The 25,545-nt window shown below is 46.9% G+C and overlaps 1 protein-coding gene across 2 annotated transcripts in view; it reads left to right on the top strand.

Annotated features, from left to right (window-relative positions):
• The first annotated feature begins 797 nt into the window (after nt 1-797).
• The window catches only part of PLD1 (phospholipase D1), a 62,870-nt gene continuing 38,122 nt past the window's right edge, over nt 798-25,545 (top strand). For both annotated transcript variants that reach the window (XM_054639180.2, XM_054639179.2), the window contains exons 1-6: nt 798-956; nt 18,039-18,224; nt 18,550-18,677; nt 18,962-19,107; nt 19,865-19,973; nt 21,407-21,472. In XM_054639180.2, the coding sequence (XP_054495155.2) occupies nt 18,071-18,224; nt 18,550-18,677; nt 18,962-19,107; nt 19,865-19,973; nt 21,407-21,472 (603 nt within the window). In that variant the 5' untranslated portion in view covers nt 798-956; nt 18,039-18,070. The remainder of the gene's footprint in view (nt 957-18,038; nt 18,225-18,549; nt 18,678-18,961; nt 19,108-19,864; nt 19,974-21,406; nt 21,473-25,545) is intronic.

Raw genomic sequence — 25,545 nt, forward strand, 5'->3', positions numbered from 1 at the left:
AGAAATAAAAACTAGAATCATTGAAGGAAGAAAAATATCCTAATAACCATGCTGAAGTCTTGTTGTAGATATAGAAGTGGGATCACTGAGTTTGCTGGAAGAAATCACCAAGATCTCCCTGTACAGCCGCAGCAGTGAGAGCTGCAGTGCTGCAGACAGATTTTGGGCGTTTCACCAGCACTCAGGGCTGGGTTATAGCTGGAACCTGCTGGGAATTTCGCTTATCCGCATGTCAGTTCAATGCTTCTGCAAGCACAAAAATTTTCTCTCTCGCTAAAAAATCTGCTCCTTGCACATTAAAAAGGGCATATGGGAAGTAACATGGTAAATGCAGCGCGTGTAGGGGAGGACAGCTCGGATCCAAACAGCACCGGACTGTAATTATTGGGCTGTCTTACACTAAAAACAAAACAAAACAAAAAACGCATGTGCAATTAATAATTGTTAATTTGTATAGGCTTTTTCAATCTGTTTCCCTGGCCAAACACAGTTTCTTGGTGACGGTGGGGAACCCTTGCTTCTCCCTCCTGGAGTGTCCGGCCACGAAGGGGAGAACCGTGCTCCCTGTGGAAGCGGCACTCAGAGCGCGCAGCAACCTCGAATCCCCTCCACACGCGGCAAAGTTGGGCTGAAATAACCGAGTTACTCCCCTTAGCTCACTCTGCGCCTCCCTGGGTTCCCCATGCCCAGCCGGGGCGGGTCGGGGGTGCCCGTCCCTCCCTCTGGGCCGTGTCCCGGTCCGGGGGGCGGCCGCGGTGCCCTCAGCGGGGGCGGGCGCGGGGCGGGCCCGGGGGCCGGGCCTGGGCAGCGCGCCCAGGAGCCGCGGGCGGGGCCGGTGTAAGGAGGTTCCTTGGGCTGATCGGGGCGGCTTCTGCGCTGCTGGTGCCCCGCGAGAGGGACGGCTCCTGGCTGGCTCTGACGGCACCATGGGGCACCCGTGGCCGCGGGGGCCGGAGGTGGGTGCGGGCGAGCGCGGCCGCGGGGCTGCCCCGGAGCGGGCGCCCGGCCCGGGGCACTGCGGTGATTTCAGCGTCTGTTTTCAAGTGAATGTCCTGCCCGGGCTCTTTGCTGGGCAGACTGCTGCGGGGAGGTGTTTGTCGCCTGTCGGACACACTCGGGATGGTTTACGCGTTTTTCGTGCAGTGAAATGGGTGGGTTTGGGTCGCTGCGGTCCTGCCCTGTGTCAGCGCGGGCGGCTGGCTTGGGAAGCCCGGCGGTGTGGTGAACTTCAGTGGCCCCGGCACTGATGAAGCCGTGACCCTGCCACGTCCCTTCCGCACCCTCCGTTCTTGGGTTATGGGAAAACCCTGAGTTACTAAAGGTGCTGACACAACCCGTTCTGCCGAGCTGCTGGTTGGGTTTCTTGCAGTGAAAGCCTTTTCTGCCTGTTGCTGGTTTTCTTTATTTGGCATGATGCTCTCTAGAAATCTTCAGCCCCAAGGTGCCTCTGGTCCGAGCTGGACCGTGGTTCAAGTCAGTGCAGCTCCGTTGGCTTTGGAAGCGCTCCCCGGGCTGACCAGGCTCTCTGCACACAGACGGACAATGCCCATTGTGTGCCCAGGTCTGGTGCTCCCCACATCCCTCCTTTCTGTAAATCTGCTCGGTGCCTCTCCAGTGAGGCTGTCTGGGGTCAGGCACCGGCAGCTGGACTGGGTGGGTGAAGCTCTGCTGCTTTGGCAATGGTGGAAGATGGTAAGTGTGGATGTCACTGCGAGGCCGGTGTGGCTGCTGGGACAAAAGCTCCCTGTTTGCCTACGGTGTTGTGTTTCGAGCTGCCTGTGTTTGCAGCTCGAGGGGTGGGAGCTCTCTTTCGAGTGTCTTTAGTCACTCAAGAATTCGTGTTTTCCCTCCCGTGCTGTCTCTACCATTTGATAAGTGTGAGCTCATGCCAGAGGCTCGCAGGTAACCAGGGAACTTTCCAACCACCTCATGATGCTCACAGGAGTGTTAGCCCTGTGACTTGGGTCTCATGGCCAAATCCTGCCCAGCTTAGCCAGAAGTTGGAAAGCTGTGAGTTTGAGTCTGTGGGCTCCCCTTCCTTCGCTGCTTCAGAGCCCTTTTCTCAGGGTCACTGTTACCCTGTGATGCTGAGCACCCCCCAGCGATGCTGGGATCCCCGATCCGGGCTCAGGGGGTTGCTGCAGAGTTCCCCCCAACAGTCCCCCCTGTGCACCTGCCCTTGCCTGCAGCTGAAAGAGGCCCTTCCTCGTGTCCTTCTGCCATGAGGTAGCACCAAGCCTGTAAAATCAGACTTTTTGCAGTGGGAGGGTGTGTCTGGCCTCTCCCAGGCCTGGGGGTGCAGCACGTGGGTGACATCCCACGGTGTCCCCATCGCCTATCTCGGTGCCAGGTTTGCTGCCTGGGACACTGAGCCCTGGATCTGCCCTTCCTTCTGGAGAAGAGGCCAGCCCCAGGCTTGGTCAGAGCTCCCTGTGGGACAGGGCCAAGGTCAGATCCCTCTGAAAAGACCTGTTGATATTTACAGAGATTGCTGTGGACTCTGTTTCAGCCGATTGAATGAAACCTTATTGAGAGGTACAGCGATTGAATTTGGTTTTGCCAAGATTTAACTTTCCTAAGTAGAAAAGATTGAAAACTCACTTACAAACTCATTTGCATTTTTAGTCTTGATACATATAACATCATCCTTTTCAGGATTATTGAAAATTAGTGTTGAGGCTCTGGTCTTCCTAGAAAAGATTTAATAACTTCAATTTCCCTGGAGGCCATGATGCTCTTCTTATTTTGAGAGGCTTGAACTCCCCCCAGAAAATGCTGTTGTTGACAGGTGTCTCCTGAGCTCTCACAGCTGATACCAGTGTGCTGGTATCAGAATTGCATGTTCTTTGAACTGCTGAAGATGCTGTTTCACGTGTGTGAATGAAATTATAAGTACTAGGTAGATGATCATTGCTGGTGAAATTAATCTTTCACAAAGCAGGCTATAATCTCATGGCTCTCCTAGAAATTCTTATTACTCTTTATAGTAACAAAGTGTAAAGGGTTGTGCCGTTTTGACGTTGTTATTCCTGTAAATTAGGAAGTGCTCTTTAGTCTGCAGGTGTGTCTGTGGTGGAGATGTTTTAAGGGAGTAGGTTCTATCTCCAGCAGTGATTTGAGAAATCTCTCACATGATTAGGTGAAATTTCAGCCAGCTGAACTTGGATTTTACAGTTATTCCTTCTCTGAAAATGGATTTAAATCAGGTTATCAAACCTTCAGGGAAAGAAATTTCAGGGGAATGCACTTAAATGCTGGCACTACCACAAGTGTTATTCCTTGAAATGGCATAATAAGGGAGATAGCAGCTGCTAATGTTCATAGAGGCTTGTAGGCTTTATCTTCTCTCTGTCTGTACCCTGTGAATACATCAAAGGGGAAACTCAGGGACTGAAATTGCTGGGGTTTTGCATCATGGTCCATGAGGAGCAGCACCTTTCTGATGCCTTTGCTGCAAACAGGTGGTTCCTAAATTTCATTTTGGAACAGCTATTTTGCAGCAAGTGATTTAAAATAATAATAATAATAATAATAATAATAATAATAATAATAATAATAATAATAATAATAATAATAATATTGCTTTAGTGAGAATCAGCATTGGCTAATGGCCCTAAATCTGTGTACAGCAGAGCTGAAAAAGCAATTTGATTTTCTTCTGGAGTGTCTGATGTCAGCACCTGGTCTTGGCTAAGGGTGAGGAAGGAGGAGGGTGAGAGCAAACCTCTACATGCCTTTTCCTCCTATTGTCTGACTGGCAATTATTTGATGATGTGTTTTGAACTTGCTCTCACATGCCCTGTACCCTGGAAGCTCCTGCAGGGACTGAGATTTGGTCATGATCATTTGCCTGACAGGAGTTGCGGCTTTGTCTTTTTTTCTTTCCCTTCACAAAACCTTGGCCAGCCTTTTTTGGGTTTTTTTTGGGTTGGTTTTTGGGTTTTTTGGGGTTTTTTTTTTTGTTTTTGTTTGTTTGTTGGGGTTTTTTTGGGGTTTTTTTTGCTGTGCTTCTGCCCACTTAGAGGTGGGATGTGTGTGCAGCCTGGCTTCTCTGCACCCCCCTATGCAGGGCCAGACTTCAGCTCTGCTGAGCTGCAGGATAGAGATAGATATATAGTGTCAATTCAATTTATTGTTTGTTTTAGATATATAAATAAGTTTCTAACAGATATTTAGCCAGGTGTACCTGCCCTGTCCCTCACTTCCATGGACTTGTGATCATCTGATACATGTACATACCAGGTCTGCATGTGCAAACACCCTGGAAGGCAGAAAGTGGTGGAGGGACTGATGGAAAAAGCTCCATTTGCCAGGTTTTATTTAAAAATATTTGCCATGTTGCTCCCTCACCTGCTTGAACACAGGGTGACCAGGGTGGCATCATGGTCCTTGTGAGGGACACTCCCCCATACCCTGGCTCCTGTGCTAGGGGGGAACAAACAGGAGTGATGTGTGGTTTTGAAGATCATGAATTTTATATTTATATATATTTTTGTCTTTGGAATCCAGAGTTTTCTCTGTTTCCACGCAGTAGCAGTGGGAGCATCGTGTGCCATCCCCACTGCCCCGAGCACTTTGCACATCCCTCGCTCCTGGAGCCCACACGCTGTGGTGGCATTTAGTGATTTCTGGATCCTTCAAGCAGATCAACACCGAAACCTGGGGGTTTACATAACAAAGTGGGAGTGGGGCTTGTGTCTGTCAGACAGCTCCAGCCCCCAGGCACCCATCTGCTGGTGTGGGGAGAGGGGGAGAAGCCGTCTGGTGGCTGCTGCTCCCACACTGGAGAGCTGGGATCCCAAAGGAGCTGGGATGGCACCAGGCAGGGAGGAAGCCACACACCCCAGAAGGGAGGCCAGTTTTGTCTCAGAGAATAAAACCTTCTATTCAAAAACACTTGTGGGTTGCACGGGTCTAATTAGATGCAGGTCAGGGCAATCTTGCTGAAAATGGGTCAGGGAAAGGGGATGGGGCAAGTGCCAGAGGATCTGCTGCTGCAGTGAGTGTGGTATCAGCTTAGCAAGGGTGACAGCCTGCCCAGGCCTTGTTGCCAAAACAAAATGTGGGCTTTAATATCGAGGTAATTACCTGACAGAGTCTTACTGGGCTCCTGTGCTCGCTTGGATGCCAGTAAAAGTGTCTGAGCAAAGGGCTGGGTGGGAATAAACCCTGGCACTCAGGGTGTGCCCATCTGTGCCAAGTCTGCACTGAAACTGGTGTTGGCTGTGTGTGGTGTTCATACTCTTTGTGCTCTTTGGTTTTCTGTGATTTGTTTGCCCTTAAATCGTCCCTTTTGCTCCCTGGGGACACAGAGTGGACCACATTGAGCTCCATCAAATAAAATGGTGCTACACCTCCAGTTGGATTTGACAGCAAAGTAGCCAGTTTGTATTAGTTACCTTATTGCAATAGCATTGTCCCTTCCTCCTCTGTCCTGTTTTCTATGGCAGAGGAGGAATAGATAAAATAAATGATCTTCTGCCCTAAGGAACTCAGTATTTAGGGAGAAAGGCTGTAATACAAGGGCAGGTGTAATAAAAACGTGAATAGTGGTAGGGTGCATGTTTTTCAGAAGAGAAAGAGCAGCCCTCCACTGTTCACCCATGGAAAGTCTTTAGGAGAGGAGCTGTGGGGCTGAGGATGAGAATCCTCATCAGTATTGGCAGATTTCCTTGAGAGAAGGATTCTTTTCTGTCTGGGTGGGGGAGTCCTGTGCACACTATACTGACAGCTGCAAGTATTCAGAATATTCATGGTGTTGAGATCTATTTTCCTGGCTTACACCTGCTGGTGAAGAAAGAATGAAACTGTATTTCCTGGATTGCATTTTTCAGGTCAGGCTGTGAGTGGGCCTGATTCCTGTCTTATGTTTTTCTTTCTGCTGGTGCAGCGAGCCTTTGTGTGCAGCCTTCACATGAGGGCTCTTTTTTGGGAGAAATAAGATAAACCTACTGATAAACCCTGGCAGCAAGATCCCAGTGAGCTGGGGGCACTTTACATCTTCTTCCCCAGGGCTGGGGAAGGTGGTCCTGGCACAGAGGGTCCTCTCTTTTCTGGGCAAGTGTTCCAGAGCACAGAGACAAAAGGCAGTGCCAGGCAGACAATGTCCCACAGAGCAGTGCTCTGACAGCCTCTGTCCCAGCCTGTGCAAGTGGCTGATTCAGAGCCAGTTGCAGTTTCTGCTTGTCTGGCCATGCAAGAACCTGCTTCTTTTTTCCCTCCAGGATCTGCCAGTGCCGTGTCCTGGGGCTCTTCCTCGCCACTGGCACTCACTCATCACTGAACCACTTCCTAGAAACTTCTCCCATTCTACCAGCCAGACTTCTGGCAGGATTTTATTAATCAGAAATACTCATTTCTTGTTCTTCCTGCCTGTCTCTGTCCCACCCAGAAAACACCCACTGGTGAGCACAGTACTCACTGTGCTGCATTTGAGTCAGATGAACCTTCTCTCACCATCAGCAGGGCTGGCTCCTGCTTGAAGCCTCCAGGAAGCCCTCAGGCAGGGGGAAAATAAACCAGCAAGAGTAATTAATTGCACCTTTCCAACACTTTCAGTAGCTGAGGTGTTGTGGCCATGGCAGGACCTTATAACTGCACCCTAATACTTGGCTAAAGCCAACCCTGCTGTTGGGCCTTTTCTTTATTTAAAAAGTTCGTGTTCTGACTCCCAACCAGCTTTGAATGTGATACACAAGAGGGGGAGCAATTGGGTGGTTTGCACTTGTATTTTCTCTTTCAGTTCAGGTAAGATGCAGCTACAAGATGCAGTTGACTTCATATGAAGAACACAAATCTGCCTTATTTGTGGTTCTCTGGGGTGCACTGGGAAGCACTTGTGGCTGCTGGGGTCTTCTAGGAAGCTCAGCTGTCCTTTCTCTGTCACAGCTGAAAGGCTACTGAAACCATTTGGAGAGCAGACAGCGCATCATAGTCTTTTCAGAAAGAAGTACTTTGTTTTCTCATTTCTCTTTTGCTATTTATGTAGTCCCTGTGAGATGTTCTGAAGTATATTTTTCCATGACTGAGGTTTCCTGCAAATTGATTTTTTTTTTTGGTGTGTGTGTGTCCCACCCAGTGTTAAGTCTTACCAAGAAAGAATAGTAGATGACTCATGGTGGCTTTGAAATCTCTGTGGTTAGACCTGATCCTGCAGAGTTTTGGCAGCAGTTATGGCAAGTGAGCCATTTTGTTCACCAGGAGAAAGAACTGGCAAGATGGGAACTGCTGTCTGAGCCTGTTTAGCCTTTTTTACTTCTCTCCCAAAACTATTGCACTTCTTCCTGCCAAACAGCTTTTTTTTTTGTACATGCAGAAAACTCTCTGCAAACACTTTTCTGGGCAGTGCTGCTCCAGAAGGTCATGGCAGCTGAAGGAAAAATAGTCTTTAATTTTTGCCTCATTATGTGCTGAGGTCTGGAGGGTTAAGCTTGTAAGTCATAATATTAATGCTCTGATTTCCTCTAGGAATTTGTGGGAAAAATACTGTAAAGAAGTTTCAACAAAAGGAAAATGAACTGCAGAGTGTCTGCCTTGGCCAGACACCGGTGTTGCTTGTAAGATACTGGAGGTCTGGGTGGGGGAGAGGAGAGAGGAGGTAGCTGAGGCTCCATTTGAGCTCTGACATGAGCCTCATCTTTCCCTCCTGCAATCAGTGGGCTCCTGTGCAGGCTTGATTTTGAGGCTTTGCTTCTCCCCTCTAGGAAAGTGGCTAAAAAAAATTTGTCCACAGCATCTATTTTGTTCTAAGCAAGCTGTCAGTATTGTCAATGTATGTAAATGAGATATTTTGCATATATTTGCAGGTGTTTAGTTGTATTTAAGAAAGAAACATAAGGGAGCTATTCTGTTCCTGCAAGTTACTGCTTCATAACAGACAATTTCTTATTAAATTTGCCTGGATTTGATCTCAGTTTGAAACCTCAGCCATCATTCCAGAATTGTTTGAGAAATCAGAACCCAATTACTGTAATTACTCATCCTTAATTCTGATAATGAATCAAACACTTCAAGGTATAGAAAAATTAACTTTTCACTAGCTAGAGTACCCTGTGTCCTGGGTGCTGTTATGTAGGGTGTCCGTGGGAGAGGCTGCTTTGCAAAGCCACCTGGAGCCCTCTGTGTGGTCTTGGGGACAGCATCACCTCTGCCCTCTGAGCTTGGTGTAATTCTCTTACAGTTGCCTCTGGGACTTCCCCAAGCCAACTGTTTTCTTCTTGTAAACAAGACATTCACAAATATTTTTCTTAGCTGGCCACAGAGAAGGAAACTGCAGTTCTTGCAAGACCTTAGTGTTATCCTAAATCCACTGATAAAGCTGTTTGGGGACTGGTTGGAGATTTCTGGGTGTGAAAGGGAGGCTGAGGGCTGATGTCTGCTCGTGTGGGTGCTGGCTGTTCTGAGGAAAAGCAGCTGTTATTGGAAATGTGGATCAGGAGCACACATGCACCCTCCTGTTGTCACCTCTGTCACCTGCTGTTGCTGTTGTTTTGGGAATGATGCCTGATTGTACAGCAGCCTTTAGTGTTGGGTGTCCCAGCTTGATGGTGGGAGCCACTGAGCACTGCAGCTTTAAGAGTAGACTGGAAAATAGCTGAAGTCAAATGAGGACAGAGACATCAAATTCTTGTGGAGCTTATCAGCCAGAATGCATCAAACACATTTAAAAGCGTTGCTAAATAAAACATTAAAAATCACTAGGGAGCTCCAGTTTGGAAAGGTGCTGAGCCCAGGTTTGCAGGCAGAAGTACAGGAGTGTTTTGGGGTCTGCATCATGGGGCTTTGCACTTGTGGCTCCAGCATGACAGTGCTTTCAGGGTGGTGCAGGGGATGGGGAAGCAGCAGGATTCTGGCTGAGGAGCAGAGAGAGGAGCTGGGACATCCCCTTGCTGGGACAGCCTGGTGACCCCGAGGTGCTGCTGTTCCTCTCACACCCATTAACCAGAGGTGATCCCGTGCTTGGGTTACCAAAGTACACTTCTGGCAGTGTGTGCACAGTCAGCAAAAGCTTGGCAGAGCTTCATGTTCAGCCTGAGCACTCACAGGGTTGATTAATGCTGCCAGGAAGGATCAGCGTGGGATGGCACCGTGCAGGCACCTGTGTGCACCTGCATGTGGGTCCCAGCCCTGCACCCTGCACTTGGAGCTGCCTCCAAGAGGGACAGGAACATCAGTACAACTGGTGGTGGTGGTCACCTTGCAGGGGTTGTCCTCGAAGCTGGGGGTGTTTTGGGGAAGCCACCCTGGGAGATGAGCCTGTGCCTTGCATTCTCCAGGCAGGGGAGGGAGTTGGACTTGGCTGCTCACGTGGGAACATTTGAGTTCTGTGCTGTAGTGGGGACCACACTAACAACAGTAGGACTGTTTAGTGGGAGGGTTGCTTTCCTCCTCCATCGTGGCCCTCTGCTCCTGCCAACTGTTTGGTTCTTTTTTAATGGAAATGATTTTAAAAGTTCCATTAGGGCAAGCAAACTCCCAAAAGTCAAGACAATAGAAACAGCATTTTATTGAAGTGTTAAACTTTTAGTTAAACTATTAGTAAAAATATACAGTCTAAATCTGCTACTCCTTGTTGCTGTGATACCCGCAGGAATTCCTCGTTTCTTTGAGCAGGTCACAAAAAAGGTCAACAAAATCACTTCTCTGTGGTTTCACATGGAAAAAAGCAGAAGGAAAAAGAAAAGTCGTGTTCCCACTTAATGAGAACAGTTCAATCAGCAGCAGGGTGGCAGCAGGAACGGGGACATTGACCTCCTGACACGTACCTGTGCTCTTTGCTGTGATCCAGAGCTGCTGCCGGGAGCCAGTGCCTGTGCAGGGCTGAGATCCCTGCTGCAGTTGCCGAATCCTTCCCAAGCACAGGCTGCAGTGCTTTGCCTGGAATGAGCTTGGCTGGTAGGAGATATGTGAAGGTCTGTGTTTGCATTTATCAGCTGCCACCTAGTCCCACTGAGGGAGGGAGGGAGGTGTTGGGCTGCCTGCCAGCATGCCCACTTGTCTCCGAGCTGCCGGAATTCCCTGCGGAAATGTGGCTTGGCAGGTGGCACTTGCTGGAGCACACGTGGCACTGGGAGATACCAGAATAGTGTTGAGTGATGTCCAGGACATCAGCCCTGTAGGTATCTATACATTTAGGTAGCAAAAATAGCTGCTGTATTTGTGTGATGTGTTCAGCTGTAGATAAGAGCTGCAGCCATGCGTGTCATCCTGTGAACACTGTGGTGGTCCCTGCTGTCCCTGATCCTCATGGAGATGGTCACTCTAAGAGTCCTGTGCATTACACCATCACTTTGGCTAGTTCCTTGCTTTTAGGATTTTATATAAAGCTTTTGTGAGCTCTGTCTTGTGCCAAACTCTGTGTGTCTCTCAGCACCCAGAAGTGCTGTATGCTTTGGCCTTCCTCCTGTTTGCTCTTTGCAGCAGGCAGTTTTCCAATCCCCTCTTTTGCATCAGCCCAGGATTCTACTGACCACTCTGTTGCATCTTGGATGTGTGGTTTGGGGATGCTGAGATGGAGCTGATCCCCAAGGTGCTGTCACCTGGTTCCCTTTGCCTGCCTGCAGCTATAGTGCTAGTTTGTCTCTGGGGGTGAGTAACCAGGTTCCAAAGGCTCTGGGCATCCCCTGTCCTGGTTTTCAGGGGTGTTGTGTGCAGTGTTCCTGGGTTTAGGGCTGCAGGGTGTTTCCCATGGACCACATCAGGGAATGCAGGGCTGGTGGTGACTCCTGAAGGATGCACAGCCTGAGGTGTGAGTGCTGTGTTTAAACACTCTTGTCCATGCCTGAGGAATCCAAAACAAGGTGATGCATTAGTATGTGTAGGGCCAGCCTTAATTACCATTAAATACCTAATGATTGGCTTCCTGGGGAGGCTGCACTTCCTGTGGCAGCCCAGGGAGCAGGGATGGTGCTGCTGGGCAGGGGGAGATGCAGCCAGAGCAGCCAGTGCATCACCATGAGATCAGGTGCTGCCCATCCAAGGATGTTTATGTTTTCCCTCTACTGTTCTGTAAAGCAAATGAAATGAGTCCTTGGGAGGTGCCTGACACTTAGGCTGGGCCTGGGTGTGGGGACAAACCAGCACGGAGGGGCTTTCTGGCTGAAGCTGTGGGCTAGTCACCAGTGCCTCACCTCATCCTTTCCCTTGATCTGCCTGGCTTTTCTGTGTCCTTTTCTCCCACAAGTGGGAGGAATGTGGGATGGATGCTGCAGGGCCCTGTCCAGGGGCAGAACAGGCTCTGCCCAGTGTGGATAGTGCAGCAGGGACTTGCAAAGATGAACCTGTTGTTTCCAGCCTTGAAGCATCCTGTGCCCTGTTACAAACAGGCTGTGTGGATTCCTCTGACTTTGCTGCTCCTGTGGGCAGGCTGGTGGCTTGGCAATAAGCCTCACGTGGCAAGGACTGTGGAAATCAATAATGCAGAGCCAGGGAGCTGTGCTGCAGGAAGCACTAATTGGTTCCTGCTTTTAGAGGTGTTGCTATTAAATGGGGGCACTTTGTGGGAATAATTGTTTTGGAAACATTATTTTAAAAAGTTTTAGTTTTATCAGGATTGGGCTAAAGATAAGCAAATTAGGTCTGGATGATGTTTCAATGTGTCTATTGTTGATCTGGATTTTTATTTAACTTCTCTAGCTCCAGATCTTTCCAGGGTAGGAGCAATGCTTTGGTTCTTATTCAAGGGCTGTTTTGTGTGTTTTAAAAAACAAACCCTAATCCTTTTGCTCTACCCCTGCAGTATGAGCATCCAGAAGGGCAGATTTTCAGGAGGCGTCTGCATTTGCTGTTGCTGGCTGTTGGCTCCTCTGGCTGTGTGTTTTCCATGCACTGAGCTGAAGAACAGGGTTAAGGCATTGCTGAGCATTTTTCAACTCTTTTGTCTTTTAGTTTCATAGTTAGAAAATGTAACATGCTACCTACAAGAGCCCTGGGGTTTTGATTAAATATCGAGGGGAAGATAAAATCAGTGTGTGTCTATTTTGCTTGGTGTGAACATGGGGATTTTCCTGGGCTGGAAAAGCAGGATGCTCTTTGCAGGTACTGGCAGGGATCCTGAGCACAGGGAACACTTCCTAACTGTGGTGGAGGGCTGACCCCTGCCCAGGGCTGTGAAGGAAGGTGTGCCAGGGCATAAACCTGGGCTGCTGACAAGCCCAGCTTCTCCTGGGGGAGGCAAATAACTCCTCAGAAATGGCTTTTATTAGATGAGAGTATTTCTCCAACACGGAGTGATCCAAAGCTAATTTTAGGTTTAAAATGGGAAGAATTAGGAAATATTTACATGCAAAAGAGTCATCACCACTAGACAGAGCAAAAAGCTGTTGAGGTTATTGTGCATGGGAATTCCTTGGAATTTCATTTGGGCTCTTGGTGCCCCTATTGCACCCAGGCTCCTGGCAGCAGCAGGAGGAGAGAGAGAGAATTCATGGCTCCGATTCTTTGGGCTTTGTTTTGTTTGTTTGTTTGTTTGTTTGTTTTCTGTTTAATGACCCCATTCCACTGCCCTGTTTTGGCCTGGGCCTGTCTGTTCTGCTCCAGGCAGCCTGGGAGGTTTTTGTGTGTTCCACCGTGGGTGCTGCCTGCAGGAGAAAACCAAGTATGGGAACAGAGGTCACTTGTCACAGCCCTTGCCAAAAGGTCACTGTACTGGGAGAGATGTCATGAGAACAGGAATGAGATCATTTTCAGGGACTGTAGTGTTTCTCACCGTAGGGATAAGAGTTGATGCAGAGCATCAAACCCTGGGAGGCATTAGCAGGAAATGTCTGTTTTTCCTGGATGTATTTTCTCTTCTCTGCTTACCATTTTTTCCCCAATTAAATTTTTCTGGGTTTCATAGCTCTTTGTGGTACTTTGCAGCATCAGAATATCATCAAGAATCTGTGATTGTCTGAGCTTGTTTCAGATCTGCCACGATACAGAATAAACTTAGGCTGACCAAGTTTTAGGTAGTCTGTGCTATTACCAGCTGCATATATTTTCACATCAGGACGTCAGTGTCTTCAAAACACAGAACTGTTCATGAATATTTACAAAAATATGTATTTTCTGCCTTCCAGTTTCCATGCCTTTAAAGTTGTGCTTTTGTTGTCCTGTGCAACAAGTAGAAAAAACTTTTCTTTAGTGAAGGCTGAGATGGTCATATGATCCCTGAAGTAATAACTTGGGGTTAAAGCATAACCAAAATGGCAAAGAGCAAGTAGATATTGGGCTTGCAAAGTTGCAGGATGGAGCTACAGGTTTGCAATATATTCACAAGGGCTTAAGGATTAATATCGTTAATTTCTGTTTTTTTAATCATTGTTCCTGCAGTTGAAATCTTGGCTGATTCTTGGTGAAGTCACTATTTCCAGTGTATATATTCTATTAGTTCAGGAGGTTTGGGGCCTGTGTGCTGTGGGGACAGTCTGGGACAGAAGGCAGAGAATTTAATTGGTGCTTCAAGAGGAAGTAATTAATATGAGAATTGGGCTGGACAAAAGGCAGTGCCAGCTGTCTTTATAGGGTTTGTAAGGTTTATAGGGTTTGTAGTATGTAAAAATCTTCCAGTTTTTAATCATCTCCTTTTTTTTTTTCCTTGTCTGTTCATTCTTTCCAAGGTTCTCCTTTACTGCTGAGTCTTTTCATTGTTTTCCTTCCTGCTGCCTTTGCCCAGGCAGAGCTGGAGCCGGATGAAGCTGGAGCAGCACCTTCCCTCTGTTCAAACACAGGCTGCCACTCCAGCTCCTGCCTGCCCCAGCAGCAGGTTTGGGGTGGAGGTGCTGGGGTGCAGCTGTTCCCCTTCCTCCTCCAAACCCTGGGGGCTCTGCAAATCCCTCCTCAGGCAGTGCCCTGCCTTTGCCATTAGGGCTTTCTCCCTGATCTCTGCTTCAAACCAGCAGTTACACTGAGAGTGGATTTAGGTTAGATATTAGGAACAAATTCCTGCCTTTGAGGTTGCTGAGTCATTGGTTGTCCAGAGAAGCTGTGGATGCCCCATCCCTGGAAATGTTCAAGGCTAGGTTGGAAGGGGCTTGGAGGAACCTGGGATAGTGGAAGATGTCCCTGTGGCTGGGGGTTAGCACTGGATGATCTTTAAGGTCCTTTCCAACTTAAACCATTCTGTGATTCTAATTCAGAACACTTCTCCCTTGTCCACGCTGCTCACAGCAACCTTCTGCAGGGTTGCAGTCTGCTGTCACAGTTCTCTGCCTTCTCTCAGTATTGACACTGTTCTTACAGGTCAAATGCTTTAGGCCTGAGTTTTCCTGTGTTCTGCATCATCTCTTCCTTCCTGGCTCACAGGCAATAGTCCTGTTTGTTCATCTTGGCACAGATGTTGTGTTTGTTCGGATCGCCGGTTCTTGACTCAGTCAGATCCTGGTTTTTCTCTTTTGGTTCTTTGGGTTTATTTTCCTTTAAAAAAAATGCTGCTTATTTTCTATCTTGAATGGCAAGAGCTGAATGCTGAAATGCAGCACTTATTTCTCAGAAGTTTCATCCTGTTATTTGCAGTCTGCTACAATTTGCTGGTATCACTTGAGTTTGGTGTCAGAGGTTTATAATTCCCTTCTCTAGTCTGTCAGCAGTGTGAGCAGTGAGTGGCACTGGACAGACAGGGCCTTCTTGGTGTAGCCTGCCTGGTTTGTGGTAAAATCCTGGATATCCATATGTGGTGCCTGTTTTTGCACCCAGCCTGTTGCAGATTAACCCAGGCATTTTAACCTCAGCTTGCCCATGGGAATGCAGAGTGTCCACATGGAAACTCTGCCCAAGAGGTTAAATAGCTCTTGTGGAGCAGAGCCCTGTAAAGCAATTTGGCAAAGCTTTCAGAGGGGTGTGCTATGTCCAGTCTTTTCCAGCTGACCCCAGTGCCATCTGCCCTGCCCAGTGTTGGGTTTGCCCTTTGTCCTGTGGCTCTGCAGCAGCCAGCTGTAACAGGGAGGATGGACCCTGCCCAGGCTCGTGGGGCTGCTGACAGGACCACGGGCAGGTCACGTTTTCCTTCTCAACCCCAAAATTCAGCTCTAATCTCTATGGGGCAAATCTTGCTGCTGGGACTGACTCAGGTCCATCTGAGTTTGGACTCTGCTTTATTGCAGGATTTGTCTGTGCCAGCTGTGAAAACAGCTTTAGCTTAAAAAAAAAAATAATAAAAAATCCCGAGTTATGGAGCCCTGCTGCGGTCCCTTGGAAATAATCGCTGCATACACTGGTTAATTGTTTATCCATTAACCAACTGTGTCAATTAATCTGACAAAGAACCCAGCTGTACCTGGCACAGTGGGGAGGAGAGGAGGAGGAGGAGGAGGAGAAGGGAGATGAGCATCTCCTCTCTCTGTTGGCTCCTCTCTGTTGCTCTTCCTCCAGCCCTGCTGATGTGGTATTTGTCTGCTGGTTTCCTTCAAGTGTAATTGCTGGCATGGCATGTCCAGAGTGTGTTTGGGCTTGTGTCCTTTTTGACCATGGAAAACTTCTTTTGGAAAGGGCATTAAATTTCCATGAAGTAAAAACATCTTCTGATGGAGGAAAAAAATTATTTTGTTTCTAAATGTGAATGTACACAGAAATACAAAGCAAGATGCTACTTTATTTCCAGCTAGAAATACACAAAAAATTCTTTGCATGAAGTACTGAGTGGGAACTAGGATTTTAATGTAGGTATTAGTGCAGAGTGAGACTCTGGACTCCCTCCTGCCATCCCCAGGGTTATTTGGGAAAGCCTGGTAGCATGACCTCCCTTGGGAATGTATGATGTTTATGTATGCCTGCTTTCCAGGGAGAAAATCAAACATCCAAAGCCAGTCTATATCAGGTGGAATGACTTCACTCCAAACAAATGAAAATGTACCTTCTGCTCTCTGAATAATTGAAGTCCCCTGCAGTACACTGTTAGAGTAGGGAAAGTGTAAAGCTTCCAAGAGGGAGAGCTGGCTTTCCATGAAGTGGTGACAGGGGAGGTGTGGGACAGTGCCAGTGCCAAATTCCTGCTGCACAGAGGGTGCACGGGCCGGGTAGGGTAACATCAGTGGGGTGAGAACAGTTTGATAATTGAAACAAAATAAAATATAGTAATCATTGTAATGAAAGGGGAATAACACTGATGGAAACAAGTGATGCATAATACAGCAGTTGGCACCCCCCAGCCAATTTCCCCAGCTGATATCCTGGGAATGGTGTCCTGTGGAATGGAATGGAATTTCCCTTTGGCCAGTCTGGGTCAGCTTTCCTGGCCATGCTGCCCCACAGCTTTTTGTGCACCTCCTCATTGTTAGAGTCTTGGAAACTGGGAAGTCCTTGAATTAGGGGAAGCAGAACTTAGCAACAACTCAAACATCAGTGTGTTATCAACATTCTTCTGGTCCTAAATCCAAAACACAACACTGTACCAGCTAATAATAAAATTAACTCTGTCCCAGCTGAAACCAGGATGTTGCCCCAAAGTTCAGTGTATCCCTGGGAGAGGAGGTACCCACATGTGTGTTTATATTTGAATTATTCATGCAGATCTCTTGAAGTGGCCTGGGGGCCCAGTAAACCCCTGGTCTGGTCCTAAAGTCTTCTGTGCTCTGGCTTTCCCTGCTACTGGTGGAAGGTGACAGAGCTACCCAGGCCCATGGAGCCCTCACTCCCAAGATGAAACTGTTGCTTCTACATTTACTTTGGTATGAGAGAAGAGATTGACCCAGATTTTCTTGATTCAAGTCTGTGTGCAAATGGATTTTTTTTTTCTGAAGGCAGCTGCTTCTAGCATGTTTTTAGGCATACATGGTATCAGCCTTGTGTAGTAATGAAATAATGGACTTGTTTCAAGAGGAAACAATAATAAAGAATGTTCTTTCAAAAGCAGCTAAACACATGATTTATTAAAATGTTAAATTATTTCCAAGTTACGGCATACCCAGCTCTTGTGGAGCTCACACAAGAATAATTGCACAGTGTTCTTTGCAGAACTTAACATCAGAAATGTCACACTTTTTGGAAAAATCATTCTTTAACACAATGTAAGAGCTTCCACAAGGATAAATGGGCATCCTTGTATTGGCTTCTGTAAAATGTTGCCAGTTTGTCCCATCCATATTTTTTCAGGGTAGCTGTGACATTACAGAGCAGGACAAAGATTGAAGGGACTTTTTATCATCATCAGGGTGATGCCCAGGAGGAGCTGGAGCCTGGCTGTTGTGTGCAAGGACCAGCAGCCAGCTCCACAGCCCCAGGGTGAGATCCAGAGCCTAGAGGAGGAAGAGGGTTTGCAAATATTCACGAGCAGAAAAGGCTTGTGCTAGTGTCAGTGGCCATGCCTCATGTATTGATTTACTTTTGTTTCCTTATTATTTTTGCTTCTTCCTTCCCCATTTTTCTTGTGACTCAGGCTCCTGGAATAGATGGGTGGGAATAAAGGTGGGAAGTGCTGTAGTCACCAGTGCCCAAACACCTCTGAGGGCCACTGCCTGAGTGGGCTGCAGCTGTTTCCCTGGCTGTGTCCCCATCACTAAGGGACAAGTGGGCTGGTCCCCTGCAGCTGCCTGGGCTGTTGGTGGGGTGAGCACAGAAGATGTGGGGTCCAGCTTGTTGATCCCAGGCTTTCTGTGGGGATCAGGATGCTCCTGACCCTGGAGAGGAACCTTTAGAGCAATAACTTTGGAGCCTGCTGAGAGGATGGAGCTGCGGGAGAGCATGAGGCACGCAGACACCACAGGCAGTTGTGTAAGGAGCATAGAAATAGAGGAAATCTTAATAATGCCTGGAGTTTTTAGCACTGCTTCACTCAAAGGAAGAACATATAGCAAAAACTCCTACTGGTTTTCTGAGTGAGCTTTTCCTTCGTGTAGCCTGACCTGGGAAACGCTGCATCGGGTGAATTAAATCTGGGATTTGGCCAGACAGTGACATGGTTTGTAGCTTTATAGCTGAATATTTGCCATGGGGTGTGTAGGGTGGGATAGTTGGGATGAATGTGGGTAAAGGGATGGAAGGAAGATGTGTCCATGCATTGCCAGTGGTTTCCTTCAGCCCTGTGTTGCAGAGAAGGCGGTGACAGCTCTGCTCTCTCTCCGCAGAGCCCCGTGGCTCCTGAGCACAGGCCCCTGAGATGTCTGTGAGAGCAGAAAGCCATGCAGCCACATCCACGCTGAAGAAGCTCGCTGCAGACATGAGCAACATCATCGAGAGCCTGGACACCAGGGAGCTCCATGTGGAGGGGGAGGAGGTGGACTCGGAGGTGCTCACCGACCCCAAAGGCACCGGTGAGTTGACACCCCTGTGTTCTCATACCATGTCCTGCCTGGCTTTTATCAATCTCTTGGCAGGTAGGCTACAGCCTCAAGGCTTTTACCAAGCCCAGCATTGACCCTGATTTAGAACCTGGAGGCTCTTAATACTTGAGCTTCTCAAATCAAGTCCCTTCTGTGTAACCTTGTCTTTGAGCTCTCTTTAATAAAAATTGCTCTCTTTTGCTGGAATTAATGCTGTATAAATGCTCCCATGTTAAAGCATTGCTGTTGGCTGCCTTTCATGCCCTGTTACAAGGCTGTTGAGCTAACAGATTTGTGGGGTTTGTGGTCCTTGCAGTGTGCATTCCCTTCTCTGCCATCTACCACACCCATGGGTTCAAAGAGCCGGGTGCGCAGACGTACCTCACGGGATGTCCTGTCCGAGTGCGTGTGCTGGAAGTTGAACGCTTTACTTCCACTAAGAAGGTCAGAACTTACAGAGATTTTGTTTGATTTCTGTATAACTGTATTTAAAATGCTGTTTGTGCCTTAATTTTGTGCTTGCTTGTTCATGGGCTGAGGAAGCAGCAATGCCTGTGTCTGTAGAGAAGGTTATCTGTCTATTTATAAAACCTAATAAAGCAGAACAAGAAATCGTGAGACACAATAATCCTTAAGTAAAGCTGAATAAAGGCTCTTTAGATGAGCAGCTGCAGGAAAATGGCTTATTTCAAAACTTGTATGCCATGTGGTGATGTTCTCCCCTGCAGGTACCAAGCCCCAATGTTTATACCATCGAGCTGACCCATGGAGAGTTTGTCTGGCATGTGAAGAGGAAGTTCAAGCACTTCCAGGAGTTTCACAGGGAGCTGCTGAGGTACAAAGCCTTCGTGCGCATCCCTATCCCCACCAGGAGGTGAGTGTGCATCCCTGTGGACACGGTGGGCTTTGGGAGATGTGATCTATTAACTTTTAATATCTTTTCTATTTGACTTCACTGGTCCCATTTACTGTGCTGTAAGGAGGAGAGGGCAGAAGAATTCAGTCTCCATGAATATTTAGCAGCTATAATAAAAATATTTAATCTATGTGTTCAGCAGGCATAATCTAAGTGATGCAAATATCTCTCTGCTGACGCAGGAAACGATGTCTCCTGGGTCATCAGTTTTTGAGCTGGATTTGCCTTGAACTTGGGGAAGGGTTATGATAATGCTAATGGAAATTGCTGGAGCTTTGTGCTTTCTGACAGTGTGGGCAGGATGTGGGAGGCATGGGGGTCCCTGGCCAGGGTGGCCTTGGTGCTTGGGATAGCTGGAAATATAAGAGGAACAGGATAAGAAGTGTGAAGAGAAGTGATGTAGGTGAGTGAGAGCCTTCTGAGGTGGAGAAATCTTGGGAACATGATAGGAAAGGTAAAATTATGAGAGGTTAAGAGCTGGAGGAACATAATGCCCTAAAAACAGAATGTAGACTCCTTTTCCTTATGAGACCAAAAGCTGGCCCTCACAAATCAAAGTGATACTTCTGTGTTGTGTTTTGGTTTTAAGACACTCAGAGCACGCTGGCTTCTCGGATAGAAAAAACAAAGGCATCACAGCAGAAGGGTTATTTATTGAGGCATACAGACACTTGCAGCACTGAGACTTGATGTTGGGGTGTGTTTTTCCTTGCAGTCACACAGTGAGAAGACAATCCATCAAAAGGGGAGAGCCAAGGCAGATGCCGAGTCTGCCGCACACCGCAGAGAGCACGGTGCGGGAGGAGCACTTCTCCAGCAGGAGGGTAAGTGCCCACCTCACTCTGGGGGCCAGAGGGGTGCTCTGAGGTGCAGAGAAGCCTGGCAGGTTGCTTGCAAAGCCACACACCATCAAAACCTTTGTTTGGTATCATGACAGTATTTTTCTTGACAAAGTTTGGCTGTGACGAGTCCAGCTTTAGTGCCAAATTCTCTGCCGTGCAATGATGAGGATGCTGCTCCTGGGGCTCATGTGGGCAGAGCTTTCCTCTGCAGTTGAGGAACACCGTGATGCTGGGAGTGGTGGTTCCCCTCCTCCCACCTGCTCTGATTTAAAGATAGACAAGGCAGTTTTCAGAGTCAAGTTGCATGATGGAGGCAGCCCCGTGGCCATCAAAATCGGAGAGATTTCAGTGCCATCCCCCTCTGAAAGAGGAGATGGCAGCCAGGCTATTGATGCTGAAGTGGGTAATTTTAGCCCAGGCACACGTGTTCTGTGTAACTTCATCAGATGTTAACAGATGGGCCCTTCCATGGAGAGGGTGGATGTCTTCCTACCTCTTCATTGCAGCTTTGCTGCTCACAAGTTAAAAACTCCATGTTTGTTCAGACTCTGCTTATGGTTCTCTTTCTGTTGTTTGCTCCCTCCTTCCCTCCCTGGGCCTTGTGCCATTGGAACTTCAAGGCCCAGAGGATTAAAGGATTGTGTCTTGTGGCTGTGCCATGCAGAAACCCTGCTGTTCACAGCTTCTCTGATGTGTGGGAAATTTGAGCAGAGAGATGTGGGTTTAAAAGAGGAAGAAAACTGTTGGATAGATGCTTTTTATTTTTTTAGCCCATGTTTCCTTTCAGTTTGCTTTGTGTCCTGTAGGACTCTGCCCAGTTTCCCATGCCCAGACAGTCTAATTTTTTCTTTTCCCTTTTATCACGAGGATGGAAAGAGATTACTTCTACCAGAATGGTTTCTTCTCTTCTCCCTTCCTGGCTGGGAGGACAGGCCCAGCCACTCCTCTGTGTCCTTGGGACAGGACAGCGTGGTCCCTGTGTCACTCACCCTGTGAACCTTTTGTTTTGGTTAAACAGGCTCTCTCAGTGCCTCTGAGCCTGTTTTCTCACAAAGCTGATTCCTGTGGGTCAGAAACAATGGGGACTGATTTGGTATTTAAAATTGTTCTGAAACTTTAGCTCAGTCACAAAAGTTTACCTCCAAAGTGACCCTGCCACGGAGCAGGTGGAAAGTACAAACACAGGACTATGAACAGTAAACAACCTGTTTATGGCCAAACTGTTTATGGTGTTGAGTTCATAATATGATGGTTCATGATATCCTGTGAGCTCATTATAATGGATTTATTTATCCACTCAAACTGAAAAGTGGGTTTGATTTCTTGATTGCTTCCTAATGCCAGACAGTTGGATTACAGGAATTTTCAAGAAAAACCTCCACGTCCTATCTAAAGTTTCAACATTTTAATTGTAGAAACAGCTGGAGGACTACTTGACAAATATCCTGAAAATGCCAATGTACAGGAACTACCATGGAACAGTAAGTAGAAATTACTTTGCTTAATTGTCTAAAGAATATTCCCTTTACAAAGCTGAATTCATTGGAAGAAAACATGCAGCTTCTGCAAGAAACATTTTACAGCTGTTTTGAGAGCATTTTGGCTTAGCTGATTTCTCCAACACAGATGTAATATGATTTAAACCAAAGGAATGACTCAGTGGTTGCTGGTATAGCACAGTGATAACCTCCTCAAGCTGGTTCAGTCCAGACAGCTGCTGTACGTGTATGATATAGTGAGATTCTGTGTAATTCTGCAGACTTTGTAAGATGATAAGTTACAGTTTTAAATACTTAAAAAATTGGAATCGAAACCATATTTGTATTTGCTCCTTCAGTCTGGGCTTTGTGTGTGGTTCTGGGTGCAGACTTGTCTCAGGTTTCTATTCTGTGCAGTTTCCCTGGACATTAGTGATGTTGAGTTTGTGTGTGTGGGATACCCAGAGAGGTGAGTGAGTGTTTTGTCAGTTCCAAAGGAAGATGGTAGTTGGCTTATTTCCCCAAGTCAACACTGTTTGAAATGAGGAGAGATGTCAAATCCAGCTTCAGGCCTATTTTAAGCAAAAATATTTCTTTAGAAATTCATCCTCGAACGTTTCTTCAGAAGTCCTCACCTGTCAGCTGCAGCTGTGACATCTCTTGGGGATGGTAATTTATTTCCCCTTTTTTTGGCTGCATAATGACTGTGTTACTTCATCTTTTGTGTTACCAGCAAAATCTGATGCACGCACTGAGTAGCTGCCAAGTTTGGTGACATTTCTGAGCCCAGAGTGATAGCTGGGAACACCTGGTTTTCAAACAAGCCAAAAATACAGACTGAACTTTGGGTTTCTGTAGCAGCCACTTCTCTTCCACTTTGGCTGTTGTTAGATATTCTTCTATTTTGCAGGATTTCTGTTGTGTAGAGATGTTGGGCAGCTCATAGCTGGATGTTGTGTATAAAAACTTACAAACTGTGCGTGCTCTATTGCAGAGCTCAGCGTTGAGCACTGCTTATTCCATGGGACAAAGGGCCCATTGGGGTTGGCCATTGCTCTCTGGATGGCAAGAAATCTTCAGGCTGAGGCTGAGGAAGCTGCATTCCTTAGAGTGCTTCTTTAGGCGACAGGCTGTGGAGCTTAATTCCAATGCAGTGAAGAGCTGCGTGTGGAAAAGAGTCATCTTTTGTTCTAGAAGCAGGATTGGGATAACTTGGCAATTTTGATCAGTAGCATATGCAGAGCGGGGGAGAGTTATTTTACAGTGTGGATCCATCTTGTCACTTTTAGGCAGGCGTTGCCTTTTTAAAAATGTTTTGGAACATTTCTGCTCCTCTGAGAACGTGGGTGATGCTTTGGCCGGGCTGTGGTTTGAGACAGGCTGCACGGTGGGGGCTGGGAGAGGAGATGGGCGGCCCTGCCTTCCCAGGCAGCTGTGGGGTGCTCCCTCCTGGGCTGAATCGCCCTTCTGTCCCCAGCCCCTGGAGCCAGATGTCCCTTTTGCACATAAATTCTCAGTTCATTGTTGGCTTTCACTGCATTTGGCTGCAGAGAAGTGTTCAGGGAGATTTTGCTGCCCGTGGTGGCAGCACGGGTCCTGCGGGCAGTGCTGGAAGAAAGCACAGGGGAAGGAAGTGCTTCCTTTAAAACAGCACCCAAACCACCCCCACCATTCTCAGATGAGACTAAAGTGGAGATTTCTGGCACTTTCCCTGGAACTGTATTTGTCCTCCTGAGAACAAAATGAGGGCTTTGCTCTTCCTGTGGTTGAGAAGTCTTTTGCCCAGATGCTGACAAATGCTGTAACTGTCTTAATCTTGGAGCACATTAGGAATTCTTTGTGTTCTTCTCATCAAATCCATGCACTGAGGACTTTTTTAAAATCAGGAACTCTGTTAAATCAGGCATGGAGTTGCAAAGGCAAGCTGAGACCTGCCTGGAGTGTAACCCTTGGTCATGTGAAGAGCCTGCTTGGGTCAGGAGCATCTCTGAGATGTTTTTTACATCTGAACTGCACAATTTAATGAATTTGCTTTTTTACTTTTTTTTATTTTGCGTTTGTGGTTAATTTATTATTTGCCAGTGAGAGCAAAGTGCTTTATACACTGTCTGGAGGATGTGCCATGCACTAAGACAGTCAAGCCTGCAAGTCAAGCTTGTGGTTTTGCCTGAAGACCTGAGGTCACTGGTTGGGTTAAGGATCAGGTCCACAGTGACTACATGGCATTGGAGAAGTTGTACATAATCTGGCTTTTTATATTTAATACTTTTTAAATTATTTGATTTATGTGATTAGATCTCATGTCTTCTTCTTCCTCCCAAAACCTTTTTTACAGTACTTTTGGGCTGAAGTGCTTTAAGACAATTACTGTTGTGGAAATCTCAGTGTTGTTCACTGTTCACACTTCTTTTTCTGCAAATTGGAAATTGGAGGAATATAGCCTCAAAATGTTGAGGCTTAATTGGATTCTGTTTAAAAATTTTAGTAATTGGACCTTTGCATTATTTTTGTGCAAGCTCCCATACTTAAAAGATGCCCAAGCAAAAGGAAAAGTAAGATTTGATTGGATTGTGTCTATGTGTGTAATGTTTTGCATGAACTTTAGAGAGAGTAAAAACCTCATCTTAATTAGGAACAGCTGAGAAGTGAGAGAGGCCACTACTTTGCCTCTGATACAGTGCTTGGATCTTTGTGGAGGTCCCCACCCAACTCATCAACATTTCAAGCTATTACACTTGAAATGCAGCACGTTTAGGGTTTTTTAATGTGTATTTTGTATAAGCAAATTTTTTTTTGTGTAAGAAATTGTGCTGAACAATGTCATTCTGGAGAGTGTGTAATTCCATGTTACTGTTAGTGACCAGTGCTGATCAGATTTCGATGCATTTCTGAACCCACTAAATAAAGAACAAGGGTCAAAATGAAAAAATACAGCATGGAGAGGCTGAATCCTTTCTGAAATGAAGATGCTCTGTGAAATTTTTACTTACATAAATCATGCATGTTCCACATTGCTGGCAGGACAGGATGGTTTGAACACCTTGCAGCTGGTTCTCCACCTTCCACAGCCTGTCCTCCTGCAGCCCATCACTCCTGCCTGCCACAACAATGTCATTGAAGCTGCATTCTCCTGGCCCATATCTCATACCACAACCATCCTGCTGCGGGTCTCTGAAACCAGAGTGGGATGCCAGATCCCAGGGAGGCAGCTGGGCAGCACAGGAATTCTGATGTGACGGAGATGAAAGCTCCTGCCTGCCTCTCCCAGCCTCTCTGTGAGTGATGAGCACCTCAGATGAGACACTGTGACAGTAAAAATAGCTAATTGGAACAATAAATCATTCCATCAGATGTTTTGCACTACGCTGGGGAATTTTCCTTCTAACTGCAGGAATTTATTTAAGTTTGTTTTTTTTTTTTTTTTCCCACAAACCAACTCTTGATCAATGTGTTGGATGGGCTCCTGTCATTGCTGTTCCAGACACTGCCTGGCTGAAGAGGAGGTTGCTGTGCTGCCAGACAATCTTTCTTTCTCTTTTATGTAGTGGTAGTTCTGTTTCTGCAAGTAATTTTTCCTCTTGGTTTTTCTTTTTGCTTCTTTGAGGACAATTTTTTCTCTGCACGCAGTGCTCTTCAAATTCCTGCTAGCTTTCTGGTTCCAGCCAGTATTTTCAAAGGGTTTTGACATTTCTATGCTTTTTTTTTGTGTGTGTGAGAGAGATGTCTAGGTTTCTGATTTGTCTGATATGAAATGCCACAAAGTTAAAATGAGATCTAGACAAAGAACTGGCCTGAGAATTTGCTTGGGACCTCTGATAAGGGCTTGTAGGATACACTGGATTTTTTTCAGGCACTTCCCACCCTGCTCTGAGTGTTGCTGCAGAAACAGCTGAAACATTCATTGGTCACACCTGATGCTTTTCCAGAGCACTTTGGGAGAACAGAGAGAGCAGTATGGTTGGTAAAATAGCATGGAATGACTTGTTCTAACCACTTTCTGAAAGCAGGCTGAAATCACCCTAAAATCATTAGAATTGACTCAGCTGAGGACAGGTTACTTTATGTCCTTGAGATAC

The sequence above is a fragment of the Agelaius phoeniceus genome, chromosome 10, assembly GCF_051311805.1.
Source record: "Agelaius phoeniceus isolate bAgePho1 chromosome 10, bAgePho1.hap1, whole genome shotgun sequence".
NCBI lineage: Eukaryota > Metazoa > Chordata > Aves > Passeriformes > Icteridae > Agelaius > Agelaius phoeniceus.